The sequence below is a fragment of the Camelus ferus genome, chromosome 4 (genome assembly GCF_009834535.1).
Source record: "Camelus ferus isolate YT-003-E chromosome 4, BCGSAC_Cfer_1.0, whole genome shotgun sequence".
Classification (NCBI taxonomy): domain Eukaryota; kingdom Metazoa; phylum Chordata; class Mammalia; order Artiodactyla; family Camelidae; genus Camelus; species Camelus ferus.
This window is the reverse complement of record NC_045699.1, coordinates 63,581,636-63,599,470: the sequence shown is the minus strand read 5'-3', so window position 1 is coordinate 63,599,470 and position 17,835 is coordinate 63,581,636. Positions and strand designations below refer to the sequence as shown.

General features: G+C 53.2%; 1 protein-coding gene across 3 annotated transcripts in view; it reads left to right on the top strand.

Moving 5' to 3' along the window:
* The window catches only part of TTLL11 (tubulin tyrosine ligase like 11), a 244,973-nt gene that overhangs the window by 224,022 nt on the left and 3,116 nt on the right, over positions 1-17,835 (top strand). For 2 of the 3 annotated variants that reach the window (XM_014562957.2, XM_032478353.1), the window contains one exon: positions 2,485-3,358. The exons of the other annotated variant lie outside the window; for it this stretch is intronic. In XM_014562957.2, the coding sequence (XP_014418443.2) occupies positions 2,485-2,777 (293 nt within the window). In that variant the 3' untranslated portion in view covers positions 2,778-3,358. Of the gene's footprint in view, positions 1-2,484; positions 3,359-17,835 lie in introns of those variants that run through there. 3 annotated transcript variants of the gene reach the window in all.

Genomic DNA, 17,835 nt, shown 5'->3' with positions numbered 1-17,835 from the left:
TCGCCTCTTTCCACCCTCTAGAATTTCCTGTTGCAGATTTCTTAATTGCACACATGTTTACTGCAGAAAATCAGAACGTGTAGGCAAGCAAAAAGAAAACCAAGCTGAACACATTAAACCCCACTTCTCATTTTGGAATGTCCTCTTTCAGACGATTTAGCCATGGTTTTTTTTTTCTTCCAAAAAAAATGTCTTCGTTGTATTTTTTCTGTGCGTTATGGCTCTAATCACAGTCTGCCTTCAATGAAGGGAAGGAAACGAGTATTTGTTGGGGAAAAGTTGCCCAGGCCTCGCTATTCAGAGTGTGATCCAGGGATCAGCGGCCTGGCTACCACTGGGATGCTTGTTAGAAATGCAGTGTCTCGGGCCGCACCCCAGAATCTGCATTTTGACAAGATTGTGGTGACTGGCCTGCACATTAAAGCCGGGGAGGGCAGTGCAGACCAGAGCTACTCAAAATTGCAGTCCACGGACTGTCCCTCCAGTCCTGGACAAGAGACTCGAGCCCGAATGTAAACACGTGCAGCTTCCTCTATAAAGAGCACGTCTTGCCACAAAGTACTGCCAGCTGAACTAAACAATGTGATTGATGAGGAGGGAGATTTACATTCCGGCCCGAGCTCCTTATCTCATCAGGGACCAGGGACACGCAGTTCCTGGACTTAGCACCCTGTCTGCCGACCACACTAGGCGTTGCGCTCTTGAGATCACGTCGTTGGGAAGTTGGGGGCTGGGACTGCACTGGGTTTCTCTGGCCTTAGAGCCTGGCTTCTTCGCCCTGCTTGTATCAGACCCTCCCACACACGCACGCACACAAGCACACACCCACACACACACCCCCTAGGAGAGCCCTGGCCCAGAGTCGGTAATTAGGAAATGTCTTCTCATTGAGACTGAGGCCTCCATCCCCTCGTGTCTCTGTCCGCACCAGGTGTCTGTTTACATTAAAAGGTTTACTTTTCTCTTTATCAGCTCCTCCTGTCAAGAACAAGCAGGGGACTTGCAGAATGTCTGGAGTCAAAGGGAAGCTGAGCAAAAAAGCTTTGGTGAATTTGGAAGGAGACACGAAAACCCCAAAAAACATTCTCTGCTCAGTTCAAGTTCCCAATGCAGAAAGACCTCTCAGATCCCAGGGTCCAAACATAATCCAGTATTTACAAACTCCAGGCCAGGCTTCTGCCTGCAGTGACAGGAGCAGGTGACTGACTCATCTGAGCCAGGAAGCAAGGCCACTGGGAGGGTGTGGATTAGAGGAGGTGGAGCGGGCCTCATCTAACACGTCATGTGGCACTCAGTCCAGCCTTAGAGTCACCTTCCCCAAGGAGCCCAGGGAATCCCATGAATTCAGACTTTGGGGTTCATTTTCACTAGGACATTGGGAAGACTCCGAACCTTTCACGCAGCACAACTTAGTTCAAAGAGTTAGGAGTCAGAGTTGGAATGTCCAGGTCACAATTCTCAGGCTGTGTGACCTTGGGGAAGTTACTCAACGTCTCTGAGGTTTGGTTTCCTCATCTGTAAAGTGGGGCATAGTAATAAAGACCTCGCAGAGGTGTGGTGGGATTAGTGGCAACGTCTGTAAAGAGCCAGCACCAACTCATTCTTTCTGTCAGTCAAGAATTCAGTCCATCCATAGCGAGTGCCTTCTGGGTCCCTGGCTTTGGGGGTCCAGCAGGGAAGAGAGAGGTTGTCACAGGACCACACAAATAAACACTGAACAAGCCACAAGAGGTGCAGCAAAGTATGGGAAGCCTGTACCGGGGCCCAGTCTAATCTAGGGCTCCGGGAAGGTTTTACTGAGTGAGTGATTTTCAGTTCAGACCCCAAGAATAAGCAGGAGCTTCTGAGGCAAAGCAGGGGAAGAAGATTCCAGGGGCATAGTGAGGACTACTGTTAACGCCTTCCAGAATATAGCTTTGGGTAGAGAGCAGGGGTCAGGTGTATTTTCCTTTTTACATAAAGCAAAATGCACACATCTTAAGGTACAGTCTGCGGAGTTTTGACAAACGCACCCAGCCATGTGACTGCCATCTCTGTTAGGATGTAGAACACTGCCCTCAAATGGGGCTTATCTTCGTATACTTTTCTCTCATTATAGAAGCAGCAGGCTGGGCGACCTTGGGGAAGGTCACTTTATGGTGGAGTAGAGGGATAAGGCCTTGGGCGAGGTTTAAATCCCAGCCCCCCTGCTTTCTACCCGCTTTGCTCTGCCCAGGTCTCTCCACGTCTCTGAGACTCAGTTTCCTCCTCTGTAAACCAGGCTGAATTGAACGTTCTTCACAGGGTTGCTTGAGGGATGGAATCCTAGTGGTTGTGACCGTCCAGCTGGCCTGGCGCATGGCGGGCCCTGAGTCAGCCCTGTTTCGTTTCCAGATTGGAAACATCAGTGGGGAGAGAGCCTGGTGGTTGGAGTCGGGCCTTCCCTGAGCAGCGTGTGAGCGCTTCCGCACACACCCTCCCCTAACGCCAGTCTCTCGTCCACAGGGATGTGCCTGCAGGCCTTCGTGGAGGCTTTCTTTTACCTGGCGCAGAGGAAGTTCAAGATGCTGCCACTCCACGAGCAGGTGGCCTCGCTGATCGACCTGTGCGAGTACCACCTGTCCGTGCTGGATGAGAAGCGCCTGGCGTGTGGCCGCAGGGGCACAGCGGGGGCCCGGCCCCCCAGCAGTGGCACCCCACAGGAGGCCGCCCCCGCAGCCCAGCTGGCTGAGGGCCACTCTCCACCCTGCACGAACAGTGCCCACAGGCTCTCCCATTCCAGACACACTCCGTCCTGAGGGCTGCTCTGTCCTCCCGGAAGAAGATCTAGCCCTTGGGGGCCCAAGAGACTCCCCCTCCCCATGCCAGCTTCTCGCTGGTGGAGAGATGGCGCAATGCTGAAAATTCCTGCCTGAGATTCCCGCTAACCGTCTCTATCTTATGCTGAGCTGCGCTTCGAGAGGCTGCCTGATTCTCGCCCGCCCTCCTCCCGGCGCCTCTTGGTGGCCCACCTGTTTGCGAGCCATCAGCGGACATATGATATCCAAAACGTGACAGATGGCATCTTCTATTCTGGGCTCACAGGAAGCCACAACCGGGATGAAACTTCTGTGTTTGGGGCAGGGGGCACCAGCCACCCCAAGACTGAGAGCCGTGGAGAGGAAAGAACCTATGGCAGCCGAGTCTGGGGGCTGCCGGGGCCCCCGAGAGAATACGTTTAGAGCCCGGGAACATCATGTTTATTTCCTACCACCCGTTCTGTGAAAATGAAGTTGAAATATCCAGGAGGCGTGCGCGACTCTCCCACCCCAATCATGTGCTGCGTGGGTGTAGTTAACAGACCGGCCTCGCTGATTTCATTAACATGCCTGTTGCTGCAGCGTTCAGTGTGTTATTAATTAAGATATGATTAACTAAGTGGTAACTAAGGAAGGCTCCTAGGGTCTTGGAGCTGGCAGGAGCCTCTGAGGTCATTTTGTCCCATTTTTGTTTGCCCTTGACCCCAAAGCAGGAGCCCCCTGGTCACATGGCCTCTGATTAGAGCCCTCCCCAGGTGGGGCACTCACCGCGTGTGCCCAGCGTGTGCTGGGTGCCCTGGGCAGGAAGAGGGGGCTTCAGAGGGGGACAAGAGAAGTAAGACCTGCGTAAGGATCATAGCGAGCGGGAGCTTGATGTCAGGAGTCGGGAAAGGGGCCGTCGTGCTCTCCCTTCCACAAGGCCCTTTCCTTGTCTCCATCTGTGTCTGCAGGCAGCTCCCCTTCAGAGGGGAAGGCTCAGAGCCAGGAGCCTGCCCTTGTAAAGCCAAGTTCTCCGGAGTGTTATTGGATTTCGGGTTATTGTGGCCCTTCCAGGGGGTCCTCTTTAAGGGGCCCTGGGAGGAGCTGACCATCAGGCTCTGAGTCAACAGGATGGAGGGTCTTTGAAGGTGTTAATTAGCATGGTACCTGGCACACAGTAGGACTCAGAAAAAACTCATGATCAGAGGGCAACGGGGAAGGTCATGGGTGACAGAGGTGTGTCCTAGACCAGCACATACATATTCTGTCTACTTTTCTTTTCTTCTTTCTAACATCCTTCCCAGTCTCTGATCTAAGTCCCTTTCACTCCATCCGGTGGGAGCGGTTGACTCAAGATCCAACACAGAGCCTGGTACATCGGAGGTGCTCAAAAAGTGTCTGTCGAAATGAATGACTTGGACTCACCCTCCTAGGAATATTTTTCAGCCCAAAGGGAAGGTTGTTAATCCCAGATCGCTCCAAACATTGGTGAGTTTTAGAGCGAGGGGCCTTCTGTTAATTCTTGCCTGAGCCTCGTTCTGACCAGAAGCCCACTTTCTCAAGAGTAAAGCCTGCCTCCCCCTGCAGTGTGGCTCCCCAGCAATGCCCCCATCCCGCTGCCTCTCCCCTCCTGCTCCTCGGGGCCCAGGGCAGCCCCAAGGCTGCAGCCCTTCCCCAGGCCAAAGGGTCCCAGCAATGCCCAAGCCCTGCAGAGCTGACACTGGGCTGTTCAGTCATGGGAGACTGTCTTTCTGTAATGAAAATGTCTATTTTCCCAGCAAAAAGCAGACCAGGTGGCCTAAGACGGGAGGAGCAGCAAGTACCTCCCACATGGGGACATTTTAGAGGTGTCATCAGCTTTCTCCTCCAGTCTCCTCGGGCAGTTTCATAATGCTGTTCCCATTTTCAGAGGAAAGAAAAAAAAAACGGCCTGGGAGGTCACGTGGAAGGTCAGGCCTTGGTCTAGCTCTGTCCATCTGCTCCAGAGCCCCATCACCTCTATGTCCCCAGGTGATTGTGAATCTGACTCCAAACACAGACCGCTGTGGGTCCTCCCTGCTCTGGGGCTGCCTGGGGCCCCCCAGGGCTCTGCACACTGTCACACTGGTGGCATGGGCCAGGGAGATCAGTGTTCCTAAATAGTCCACTATGAGAAACAATCTGAAGACTCTTCCCGCTCTCCCAAGGGATGGAGTGCCATTTTCAGGTTCAAACCCAACCAAGTACGTTGAATTTTTTTTTTTTCTAATTATCAATAGGCTGAATTCCAGCCACATTGTTTGGGGTGGCACGTGAATGTCAGCTCTCAGGAGGAGAACTGTCCTCTCCCCACCCCGTGCGCATCACTTGGAGGCAGATTGCAGGGCGGGCCCCCAGGGTCACTGTCTAGAAGGAGCCCCTCCTGGGCAGACAGGGCCTGAGGAGCCTGGCAGCCTGAGGTGAGCGCTGGGAAAACGAGGCAGCCGTTTTCCAAAAGGCCAGTAAGTGACAGTGTGGCCCGGTTTTGTCAACGCCATTGAACAGGAAGGCTCAGAGGCTGCTCCAATGCTAGAGTGAGTGGTAGGAGACCCACCTCCTCCTCGTGCCTAATAGGAAGCCCCACTGTGTTTATCCCCATCGGTAACTGGCGGCTCGTTTTTCAGGGTATAATTGAAGTGATCGCAAAAGCAGGCGTCTCCGTCCTCCTTGAAGAGAGATGCTCCGTGTGGAGCAGAGTGCCTATGCTCTGCCTGTGGGATCAGCTCATCCCTGGGAAGGGCCCTCAGGCTCCGTCTCGATCTCTCCTCCTCACTCCCTCCTGCCCTTCCTCCCCATCCTGCTGATGCCCCAACACACAGTCCAGCCACACCCTGTCACTGCTCACTGGCTGAGTCCCTGCGGGGCTGGGCCGGTACCCAGAGTGAGATCAATAAGCAGATGAGATCAGGCTTGACCTGCTCCAGCTCCGGGTACCTGCATCCCTGGACCGCTGCCCCTCCAACCTTGCCTGCCTGCCTCCGTTGCCCCGTCTGGTGTGCCCAGACAGTGTCCTTCCCCCTTCCATGCTGGCCCGGCCTGCCCCCATCCTTCCTGCTTCCCAGGGGGTGTGCTAGGCTTCTCTGCTGTTCCGGTCAGGAGCTCAGTCTTCACAGCCTGGTCAGAATGGCACCTGTAGTAGGTGCTTGTAAAGACGATTTGAATTCGGTTCAGCTGTTAGCAGTGTAGGTCCCAACAGGCCCCTCCCTGTGCACAGAGGCAGGGCCTCTTGGAGACCGGAGCCTCCATCCCCCACACTCCTGGATCCCTCTTGCTTGTCGTCCGTCCACTTTCCCAGCTCAGACCTCGTCATCTCTTGCCTGTGCTTCATCAGGCTTCTGCCTCTCAACCCCCTCAACCCATCTTCCATCCCTATCAGCCCAGAAGCAACTCTGGGAAGCCCAGGGCTGACCGCACGAGCCCCTGAATCAGTCATCCCCCTCTCTTTCCAGATAAAGCCCAAGCTCCTTAACCCGACATTCACGGCCCCTCATAATCCAGTCCCTTCCTCCTTTTCCACCCTAACTCCACGCTCAGCCCCCGCCCCTTGTGGGCCAGTCTCTGTGCTTCCCCTGCCCTTTGTGAATGTTGGGACCACTCGGGAAGCCAGTGTGCCAGTTCCATCCCCCACCCGTGGGAGGGCCACAGGGCCCAGCCATGCTCAGTGCTCTCCTGCCCTGCTGTCCCCTCTGCTGGACAGCCTCCTCCCTCCGAACAATGGAAATTTATCTTTCAAGGTCCCGCTCAATTGTCCCCACTGCAGTCCCCCAAACAATGAACCGCCCCCTCCTCCTACTTGCAAGAACCTGGAAAGTCCTTTGCTATCACATGTGTGTGTGCTCTCATGGCTTCAGCTCCCACCAGCTGTGAGTTCTTTCAGGGTCAGGCAGGTGCTGGATTCGCGCTGGCCCCTCGGGCACCGAGCAGGGGCCCTGCAGGTGCTGGCTACACTAGTGTGACTGGCAGGCTCGGTGAGGAGCCCGACTGGTTCTCCCTCTCCCTGCGGATGCCCCGAGGATTTGATCTGTGAACACCTCCATGTCCCTGGCGACTCGTTCCCCCCACCCCCGGGCACGATAGCTGTCCCAGGACTCCAGCAGGCAGTGGCTCCTCTGACCCTGGGTAGTCCCTCCATGTTCCTTTGTGTCCTGGCTCAGATCTGGGCTGCGTCCCCCGTGGGCACCTCCATCCCTTTCAGCCTCGGAGACCAAAGGCCACCGGGCTGGATGGTGCTCACCACAGCTCTGGCTCCTTCATCTGGCATCCAGCCTGTCTCTCCAGCATTTGTGGTGGGTGTGGGGTGGGGTAGAAGGATGGGGTTGGTTAGTTCAGAGCAGATAATCCCAGTGTGAATGGAGTGAGTACCACCAGGTTGGGGAGGAGCCCAGACATTGGAATGGTGTTCCATTGCTTTCTAGAACCAACTCCCTTCCCCATGCGAGTGTAACAACATCTATTCAATGCTTCAGTTTGCAAAGTACTTTTACCTCCATCCTCTCATCTGATCCCCTCAACGACCCAGCGAAGGGTGAGGATTCTTATCACCCTCTGCACAGCTGCGGGCACTGATGCCCAAGGCCTCATAGCCAGAGAGGCACAGCCCAGCCCCAAACCCCATGCTCCCTTCTCGGCCTCATAACTGCCCTGCATGGAGCCGCAACGCTCCTACAGCCCAGCGGGGAGAGGGCTTTGGCCCTGTGTCACAGCCACAGAAACCGGTGGCTCAGGGAGGCTGGATGATCGCTCAGCTAGTCCCGGAGCTCTGGGGCTTGGCTTGGGGCTGTCCCACCTGTCCTCTCGCCCTAAGCACCCCAGGCCAAACATTCTACGGGCTCCAGGTTCATCAGCCACACAAGGCGGGTGACAGGTCTCTCTCACTTTGTCTCTGGGAGCAGACGAAGAGAAACGGAAAGAATAATAATACACGTGAAAGCGCTTTGTAAACCCAAGTGCTGCTGGAATGCCGTGCCATCTTCAGACTGGCTTCTGGTTTCCTGCAAAGTCTAAAAGGATGAAAGGAAACGGTTCCTCCTCGAACGCTGTAATCCATCAAGACCAACGAAGCCAGAGCAGTCAGCTCCTCTCCCTCTCCACCCCGCTCATCCGCACAGACTTGAAGACATTCACAGGGTGAAAAATGGTTTCTGCTGCTCCTCCGGCCTGAAATTTGCCTTGTGATTGGCAGAGTATTACTCCAAAATAGCTTAATTTTTTTTTTCTGTTTCTTGATTAATGCCCTAAACTCCTTGGCTCCATCACTGAGAACTGGGCTTGAATATTTGCCATTTGAGCCCCTTCCCTCAAAGCTCAGGGAAGAGGACCCCTGCGGTCAGTAGCTGAGAGAGCCGTCCTCCTCAGCACAGTGAGCATGAACTGAAAATCCACTTCGCCCTGATTGATATTTTTGCCAGTCTCCTATTTAGTTTGATGGATGTGGGAGAAATTTTCCCATATGGCACATGAATGTCTCCCTCATGAAATAAGTTCAAATTTCTTTCTGTTCCTAGGGACAAAGGAGCTTGGCAGAACAGTCAACATATTTAATTATCTCCACCTCTAGTAACCAAAAATCTTGATTTTTCTATAACTGGAAAAACCATGCAGTATACTGCTTACACACGCACGTGCGCGCACACACACACACACACACACACACACACACACACACACACACACTGAACAGCATTGAGCTTTGGTATAAAATGGCAAAATTACTGATGTGTTGCTCATTTCTGGCAAATTTCTCCTGAGCCTTTTATTTAGTTATTTATTTTTAGGGGAGGAGGTGATTAGGTTTATTTATTTACTAATTTTTTAAGTGGAGGTACTGGGGATTGAACCCAGGACCTTGTGCATAGTAGGCAGGCACTTTACCACTAAGCTATCCCCTCCCCCTGAGCCTTGTTTAAAGAGCTGAGGAAAGGGGGTCTTTGCAGCCTCGTGGGAAGCATTTCCTCTGATACGAAGGTGTTTGCTAAGATTCTGACCGGGACTGTGGTTTCAGGCCATGGGGACATTGCCTGCCCCTCACCATGGCCCCCCAGGCTCCTCCCAAAGCCACAGAAGCAAGGCAAGGAGCTGGGCAATGAAAGGAGTCGGCAGGGGTAATTTTTGCACAGAACCTCTCGATCAGAACCAGGAAAATGAGAATCCCCGCCCTCTTCCCGGTCCCCAGTGGAGATGGGGTCATGACCCATGTGAAGAGCCTGGCGGGGACTTGGCACCGGGAAAGTGTCTTCATAAATGTCCTTTGAGAAAAGGATGGGTCTCATCATACTGGGACCAGACGGATGCCAGGGATCACTTCCGCCCACTTGGCCGGCCCTGACAGGCCAGGCTCCTCCAGGTCTGGCCCGAGGCCCCGCGTGCTCGCGCCCTCCTCCCTCTGCGGGGGCTCTGCTGCCCAGCTGCCGCTTCTGCCTCTTAAAAGCCTTTAAAAATTCTTTATTAAATTTTCATGACGCATGAAGTCAAGGTTCTGTTACTTGGCCTCAGTTGTCTTGGTAACTTTGTAAAATGCAATAATAAAGCAGAGCTGAGTGTTACTGAACACGGGCCCCTTGGAGGAATGGCTGCAAAGTAATGACAATTTCTTCCGTGTGATCGTTGGTGACAGCAAATCCGGTGGGTGGACAGGGCTTGTTCATTTGGGGTCAGTTGGAGAGAAAGGGGATCCTTTTGATTTTTTTCTCCCCAAATGGTAATGTTTGGCAGGGGAGCTAAATATTGCCCAAAGGAACCTGTGAGATCCTGGGGGAGATGGAAGGAGGAGTTGGGAAAACCCCCACCCCTCAGTCTGCTGGGGATAGTCTCCTGGAGGGAAGGAGTGACATGTCCCTAGACTCTGGCCACCTGGCGGAGACTCTGTGGCGGGGCACCAGCCCTGGGGGAGGGGGCGGCCCTTTCCAGCTTCGTGTGTCTTGCAGCCTCTGCCTGCAGCTCCGGGCTGGGCTGGATGCGGGGCAAGCTCTCCCCTCACGGGGAGGCTCTGGGCAGGGCAGCTCCCTGGAGAACTGAGCCCCTCAGGCTGCACCAAAGAGGCCACCTGGTGCTGCTGGCACACCTGGTGGCTCCATCCCGAGGAACAGAAGCCCTCACACCATCCTGGCGCCACCCCTGCCCTGACCCTTCAGGAAGAGCCTATGTCTGCTGTGAACGTTCCCCAGCCTCTGGACCACCTGGTGGAAAGTGAAAGGCAGATGACCTTGACTTATAAACAAAGTGGGACCCCTGCCCCCTGGAAACCACCACCCAGTGGCATCAGGGAAGCATCATTTCCCACAGCCCCTACCCGGCGAGGGGCCACGCAGGCAGGCTCTGTCACCCGCGGGAACTCCTTTATTCCCTGGACCCCTCAGGTTCACCATTTTATGAAACTTTCAGATCCTTACACATGCCTTGTGCTCTGACTCCATGCCAGCCCTTGTGTCCTAGACCCCTGTGGCCGCAGCTCATGGCTCGGCCGTGCGGTAGAGCCGCCACCCCGCTCCCTGCTGAAGAAACCCAGGTTTGCTGCCCTCGGTCCCCCCACTGTGTGGGGAGGCCACCCCAGCAGCCTGCGAGGTGAGCACTGCCTTGGCCCTCGGCCACTAGGCCAGCCAGGGGGTTTTCCACAGAGCTGCCTCCCCCAGGAGCCCTGGGCATGTGACGGGGCCCCTCAGAGCTCAGACCCCTCTGTCTTTAACTGGAGCAGTTCCAGCTTTATCACTAAGCGATGGGCTTCGTTATAAGATTGTGTCCTCGGCTGCTGCATTCCAGCCCGTCACTTTCACAGGTGGGGCACTGGAGGCCCAGAGAAGGGAAGCGCCTTGCCAGCCTCTAGTGCAGGGGTTTTAAACTAGATTCCACGATGTCCAAAGGTAGCTTGGCTGCTCTGGGTTTGTTTGTTAGTCTGTTTTGGTTTTTGGTGGTGGTTCTGTTTTTCATATTGCGGTTGCATGTAAGGAGAAAACTTCAAATGCCGTCACCATCATCATCACTTCCAATTTTTCACCTGTGACAAAGCCGGGGGCCTGGGAGGAGTAACTGGTTTGAAGTCATGAGCAGAGCAGCCTCTTCCCCTCCACACCTGAGCCCAGCCGCCACTCCTGCCACTACGCCAGCCACTTGGACCCCGGAAGAAGTGCATCGTGCTGGCCACTGTGACCAGTGACTGGGTGGGCTCACCCCAGGGCCCAAGGCAGGAGCTGTTCCGTCCTCTCTCACTCACCATAGAATGGTCTTGGGGACCTTGGAGGGCGGCACTGGGCTCATTTCTCACTTGGGTCTAATCACCAGACACTCTCCATGCGACCTGCTCGGACGCTCACCCTCGGTACTCCTCCCTGGGTGCCTGCATAGATCTGCACTGAGCCGTTTCTGGGGCCAGCGGCACCATTGGGTCCTTGGATTTGTCACTGTTGGTGCTGGTGTGAAATAGTGCCCAGACTGGCAGGTGAGAAGTCTGCGGGTGTGGCCCAGATACCAACTGCAAGCAGCCATTTACTTGAAGCCTCATGTCTTAGCTTTTAAAGTCCTGTAAATATTGCCTTGGGCTCCATATTACATCCATATTTCAGTCAGGATGCTGACTCAGATAACCCTCCAAATCGCAGCGGCTGAACACATGGAGATTTATTTCTTGTTGGTGCAAATCTGATGGGGTCCAGGGGCTCTGGATATTATGCTCCCCCATGCAGGGTTCAGGCTGTTTCTTGCCTGGGCTCTGTTCCCTCAAGGGCAGATTCCCAGTTGCCTCCGAGAAGAGAAGACGGGAGGGTTGCAGGAATGGGTTGTTCAGGGGGTGCTACATCACCTCTGCCCACATGCCCTTGGTCGGAACCTGGTCACCTGACCCCAACCTAAGTCCAGGGGATCCTGGGAAATGTATTCTTGCCTTACATCCAGGTCGAAAAAAGGAAATGGGACTTGGTGGACACATAGTATCATTTTACCTCAATTCATAGTAATTTTAATATAAAAATGCTTTTCTCTCCTTCAGCCTTCAAATAAAATTTCTTCTCCAAGAAAATGACCGTGTTTCTCTTATAGCTAGCTGCACAGGGCACCCGCCCCCACCACCTACTCTCCACTGGAGAAGCACAGCGTGACAGAAGGCACATGGGTTTCCTGAGACTCCAGAGTCAGGGGATTCTGGGGTAGCTTGTATCTTCCCACCAAGAAATCCAATCCTCGGCTCTCTAGCTTGCCTGCAGCCCAGCCCCAAGCTCCTTGGGGAGCCTTCCCAACCTCTGGGAAACCCAGTCCAAAGCAGGTCACTGCTGAAGTTTCCCCTTGAGGAGGGTAGAGGCCAAGAGAAGGGATGAGAATCACCGACAGTGTGTCTGCCTTTCCCCAGCGCACACAGTCCAAGGCACTGGGGGCCCTCTGGCCTAGAGACGGGTGGTCTGGCCAAGCCAGCTCCGGCTGCCCCTGCGTACAGGCCTGCTGAGAAGGCAGGCCCTGCACAAAGTGGCCTCCGTGCAGGGAATCGAGTGGCATCAGGGCTCCTTCAGTTGCTGGTGGAAACCGTCACACCGTAGGGCAATGCGATGGGGCATGTAATCACAATCTTGATTCACATTGCCTGAGCACCTATGACAGCCAGACCAGGCCAGGCACATTCCAGGTGTTAGTTCATTTAGTCTGAGAAGCCCGTTCAGGAAAGTCTTATTATCTTATTATCACTTCATTTTACAGTTGAGGACACTGAGGGTGCAAACTGAGAGGAAGTACCTGGCCGGAGGTGGCGCGGTTTGGAGATGCCAAAGCCGGTTTGTGGTCCCAGCCGCACGGATCCGGCATCCCAGACGGTTCTCCTCACGCTGCCGGGTTGGGCGCCCCTTGGAGGGCTGGGTGAGTCCCGCCAGGGGAGGCGTCTGAGCGTACGTGGGAGTGGGGAGCTTGGGGGAGGCCTTGAGCAGCACCACGTCAGCAAACCCTTCTCTGAAAAGCCCGGGCGTGCAATAAAAACCTGGAGGAAAGGCCCCGCAGGGCTCTGCTTCCTGGAGGCTTCCCCAGCACAGCCGGCTTGACGGCCTTGGCCTTGGGAGGCCTCGGGAGCTGCTCGGCCAGGCAGCGAAGGGACGGCGGAGGGGAGCCCGGGAGGCCACGTTCCCGTAAACAGGGCAGGAATGTGCCAGGCAGCGTGGGCAGGGGCGCTGGTGAAAAAACGATGACCACGTGTGGAGGACCCGCTTGGTCCCAGGCCCCAGAGTCACCCCGGCCATTGGGTGGCTTGACCCCCCCCCCTTTTAAAGCCGGGGAAACTGAGGTCTGGAGAAGCTTCCCACCTGGCCTTTCCCCAGCCCACAGGCCACCCTAGAGGCTCTGAAGTGGGACCTGCCAGGTTATTGCAGGTCAGAATGTCCCCGGACTCCACCCACGTGGGAGCCGCCAGCATCATGACATCCGGAACGTCTGCCCCGAGCCCGGGCTCCCCATCAGGAGATGACACTCTCGTCTCAGCCCTTTCTCTCTGTGTGTGAAGTGGCACCTGATGGGAGGGGAAGGAGCAGGGGCCCTGTTACGCCAGAGAGGGGCCCTGACTGCCGGGAAATTTTCATGTACATTCCACATCCTTTACTTAATACAATAGGAAGAATGTTAAATAATTTACATAGCTTTCCTTTATTTAAAAAGGAAAACCCATATTTTAAAGAGTTTTGGTTCTTGTAATGTATCTGGAAAATTCACGTTCATGGAAATTCATTCCCCGAGGACACTGGGTAAAATGGAACTGCCCCCAACCCCCCTGCATGGGAATGACACCCAATCACCTGGGTTTCTTGTTATTACTATAATTTTTTTCTTTTTATCTGTTTTTAATGTGTTAGTTTCAGGTGTATAGGAAAGTGATTCACATATATATTTATATATTCCTTTTTAGATTCTTTTCCATGATTGGTTCTTACAACTGTATTAGATTATAGTTCCCTGTGCTATACAGTAAGACTTTGTTGTTTATCTATTTTAAGTATAGTTGTTTATATCTGTTAATCCCAAACTCCCAATTTATCCCTTCCCCTCTTTTCCTTTTGGTAACCAAAAGTCTGTTTTCTATGTCTGTGAGTCCAGTTCTGTTTTGTAAATAAATTTATTTGTATCATTTTTTAGGCTCCACATGTAAGTGATATCATATGATGTTTGTCTTTCTCTGTCTGACTTACTTTACTTCACTTAAAGTAAGTATGATAATCTCCACATCCATCACTGTTGCCTCAAATGGCATTATTTCGTTCTTTTTTATGGCTGAGTAATATTCCATTGTGTGTATATATGTGTGTGTGTGTGTATATATATATATATATATATATATACACCACATCTTCTTTATCCAGTTATCTGTCAATGGTTGCTTCCATATGCTGGCTATTGTAAATAGGGTTGCTATGAACATCAGGGTGCATGTATCTTTTTAAATTAGAGGTTTCATCTTTTCCGGATACATGCCCAGGAGTGGGATTGCTGATCATATGGTAACTCTATTCTTAGCTTTTTAAGGTATCTCCATACTGTTCTCTATAATGACTGCTATAATTTTTTTAAAATATGCAGTGGAGATACACACACACATAAATGCACATGCACTATTAATGCATACATCTGACCAAAACAAGCAAAAACATCACAAAAAGATGTACAATGACCAGTAATCTCCCTTTTATCCATGGGCCTCAATTCTCCAGGCCATCCCCAGAGACAACTAGTTTCTGGATTTTGTGTGTCCTTTCAAAGAGAGTCTGTGCATATACAAGAATTCTTACATATGTGTGTATCCAGTAACCCGCCCTCTGCTTCTCACTTAATGATGTTTCTTGGAGATTGTTGCGTGATATGTACACGTCAGCTGTCCTCGGTTTTTTTCAGTGGTGCCATTGGCATGCCATTGTGCGATGCACTGTAATTACTCACAATACTTTCGTTTACTTAACTGGTCCCCAGTTGATGCATTTAGGTTGTTTCTAGTTTTCTGTTACCACATAAAGTGCTGCAGGGACTCTTCCTGTACACACACCTTTACGCACACGTATGAGTGTGTCCTACAAGTCGGATCACTGGGTTGAAGGGTACATGCATGTTAAATTGCAATCAACATTGTCAAATTGCCCTCCCAAGAGGCTGCACCGATTTTCAGCCCCACCAACAATGTGTGAGAGGGCCAGGTCCCCCATCCTCCCCAACAGATCCTGTTGTAAAAACACTAACCTCTGCCAATCAGTGGGTGGAAAACATGGCAACACCTCATTATAGATTTAATTTTTTTCCTCTTATGAATGAGGTTGAGATTCGTTCTTCTGTGTTTCACAGCCGTTAGAGTTTCCTTTTCTAGGAACTGGCTGCTTATGTTCTTTGCCCATTTTCCTACTGGTCTTTTTCTTATTGACTTGTAGCCATCTCGTAGCCATCTCTTTGCAGATGAAACAAGTTGGCCTTTCATCCTATTTTTTTGCAAAAATTTATGTTCTATACTGGCCATTTTTTGCCAGCCAACTGTCTTCCTCTGCCTCCAACACGTTCTCCACAGGCTGCCAGAGTGGCCTTTCAGAAATGCTGACCTGATCCTGTCACCCTCCTACCTAAAGATGCGAAACGGCTTCCCGCCACCTGGGTCCAGCTCAGACTCCCCACTTGATTTGGGCGGGGCTGTCCATTTGGGGCCCAACCTTCCCCCAGCCCCACCAACAGGGTCACCAGGTGCAGTAATGAGGCTTGTGCATGGGGCAGGGGCAATGACACCCAGAAAAGAACATCAGGGGCCCCCCCTGGAGGTGAGCAGAGGGGCAGCCTGTGGAGCAGCTGTCTCTCTCTCCCGTGAACCTTAGCTCAAGACTCACAACACTTTTTGCAGTTCCTCAAAAGCCCCTGTGCCCTTCCATTCCTCCAGGGCTACATCCAGTCTCTTCCTTCTGTCCCTTCCTTCTGTTCCTCCTCTGCAAAGCTAACCCCACTTTCTCAGGCTGGCTCAGGGTCCCCCAGCCTTCCTGTGTCCCTTGAACCCACTTCTAGGTGATTCTCTCTCTAGGGCAGGGCTGTGTGCATTCATATCTGGATCCCACCCCCACCCCCGGCAGAGGAGGTGCTCAAGAAATGTGTGTGGAGGGAATGAATGAGGAAATGAAGGCAGCCTTCTTGTTTTAATTTAAGGTGTCCTTGATGTACAATATTAGAAGTTACAGGTGAACAATGTAGTGATAGACAAATTTTAAAGATTATAGTCCATTTATAGTTATTGTGAAATATTGGCTCCATTCCCTGTGTTGTACAATATATAGCTTATAGCTTATTTTATCCATAATAGTTTGTACCTCTTAATCCCCTCCCTCTGTATAGCCCCTACCCCCCTCCCTGTCCCCACTCTAACCACTAGTTTGTTCTCTACATCTGTGTCTGTGAAGGCAGCCTCCTGACCACCAAACCCAGTGGGCATGAGGAGTGAGGGGTGAATCTTCTCAGCCTGATGTAAATTTGCGCACTTACCTGGTGGGCTGTTCTTTTGTGTAAATATCCATTAAACACTTTGGAAAATACAAATACAAAAAAACCCCACAGCCACCTGGTTCTTCCCAGGTGATTATAGTTGGCCCTGCTATTTTGCAGGAGGACTTTTTATTTAATAGGTCTGTGTATCTTTCCTGATTATAAAAGGAGGCCCTTCAGGGAGCAGGTCATCCTCTCTCCCCTAAGCCCTCCAGGGGAGCATCACAGGAGGACTCGGTTGGCACAAACACCTCTGCCACAGGGCTCACCCAGAGAAGCAGGCTCCCCAGGGACCCCTCCTGGTCTGTAGGGCCCAGTGGGATGTAGGCTTCAAAGCAGTTCCTTCCTCCTAAACCCCAAACCCTCACTTCCCGGCCCCATCTGGGCCAGCCCTCTATCCCTACTCAACCCAGAATGTGCCCACCGCTCCCCAGTCCTGCGCCATCCCCCCGGGCACCTGCAGGGCCTCCTGCTGCTCCGCCCACCTCCATACCTGGGTCTGCCGTCCTTCCCCTGCATCCTGGGAGGCCCTTACTCACGTGAGTTGGATAGTGGTCCTCCCAGCTGCACTTCCCTGCCTGGGCCTCGTGGCCCCTCTGGACTCCCGTGCCCTGCACCCTGTGGGGTCTGTGCTCTACCAGCCCTGCTGGGGCCCCTCTCATCTGGCTAAGGCCTGGTCAGCCGGGCCACCCCTCTCCCTTTCTTCCCTCCCCCATACCAGCCCTGGGGTGGCGAGGAGGCTAGCAAAAACAGACATAGTCCTTCCCCACCTGGAGCTGGAGGTCGGACAGGGGTTAAGTGCAGAGAGGTGAGCAGAGCAGAGAAGAGGGCTGAGCGAGGCCCCGAGGGGAAGCACAGAAAGAGGCTCAGAGGATAAGGCCTGCGCGGGGAGGGGAGGCTGGCAGAGGGCCTGGCCCCGCAGGCAGCACAGGCCACACTGAAGTCGTCCTCCTTGCTGTGGGAGAGTGTTCAGAGGATGATATGATCGGGGTTGGGGTTTGAAAGCTAAACGAGCTTAGGATCTGGAGGGTGGACTATGGAGGGGGTGGAGAGGCTGGCTGGGAGGGTGTGCAGGGATCCAGGCCGCTGGAACCAGGCCCCTGTCCTGGCGATAAAGGGCACAGACTCAAGAGGCTTGTAGGAGTCAGAATTGATGCACTTCTCATAGAAGTTATTTAATGCCATCTCGCCTCCCTGCAGGAGGGTGGGGCCTTGTCCATCCCACTGGCAGCACTGGCAGCTTCTGGCACGCAGCTCACTACACAGTAGATGGAACATTCTGGGAATGAATGAATGAATGACAGGTGAGAGAGGGAATAGTGATTGAATGAATGGATTTAACAGTTGAGGAAACTGATGCTCTATGTCATGGGGCGGTGTGTCACCTGGGTGAGCTGGCGACAACCCCGGCATGGGGCACACCCAGGAGCAGGGCCAGGGGGAAGACCATGGGGCCCTGGGACAGTGAGAAAACCCCGTCCCCTCCCACCTTGCTCACAATAGCTTGTGAAATAACTTATTTCCCCACACACCCACAGGCAGGAAGACGCACTGCCCTGATAAATAAATCTGGGCCACTTTTCAGCATCATTTAACGTCCCCGGGA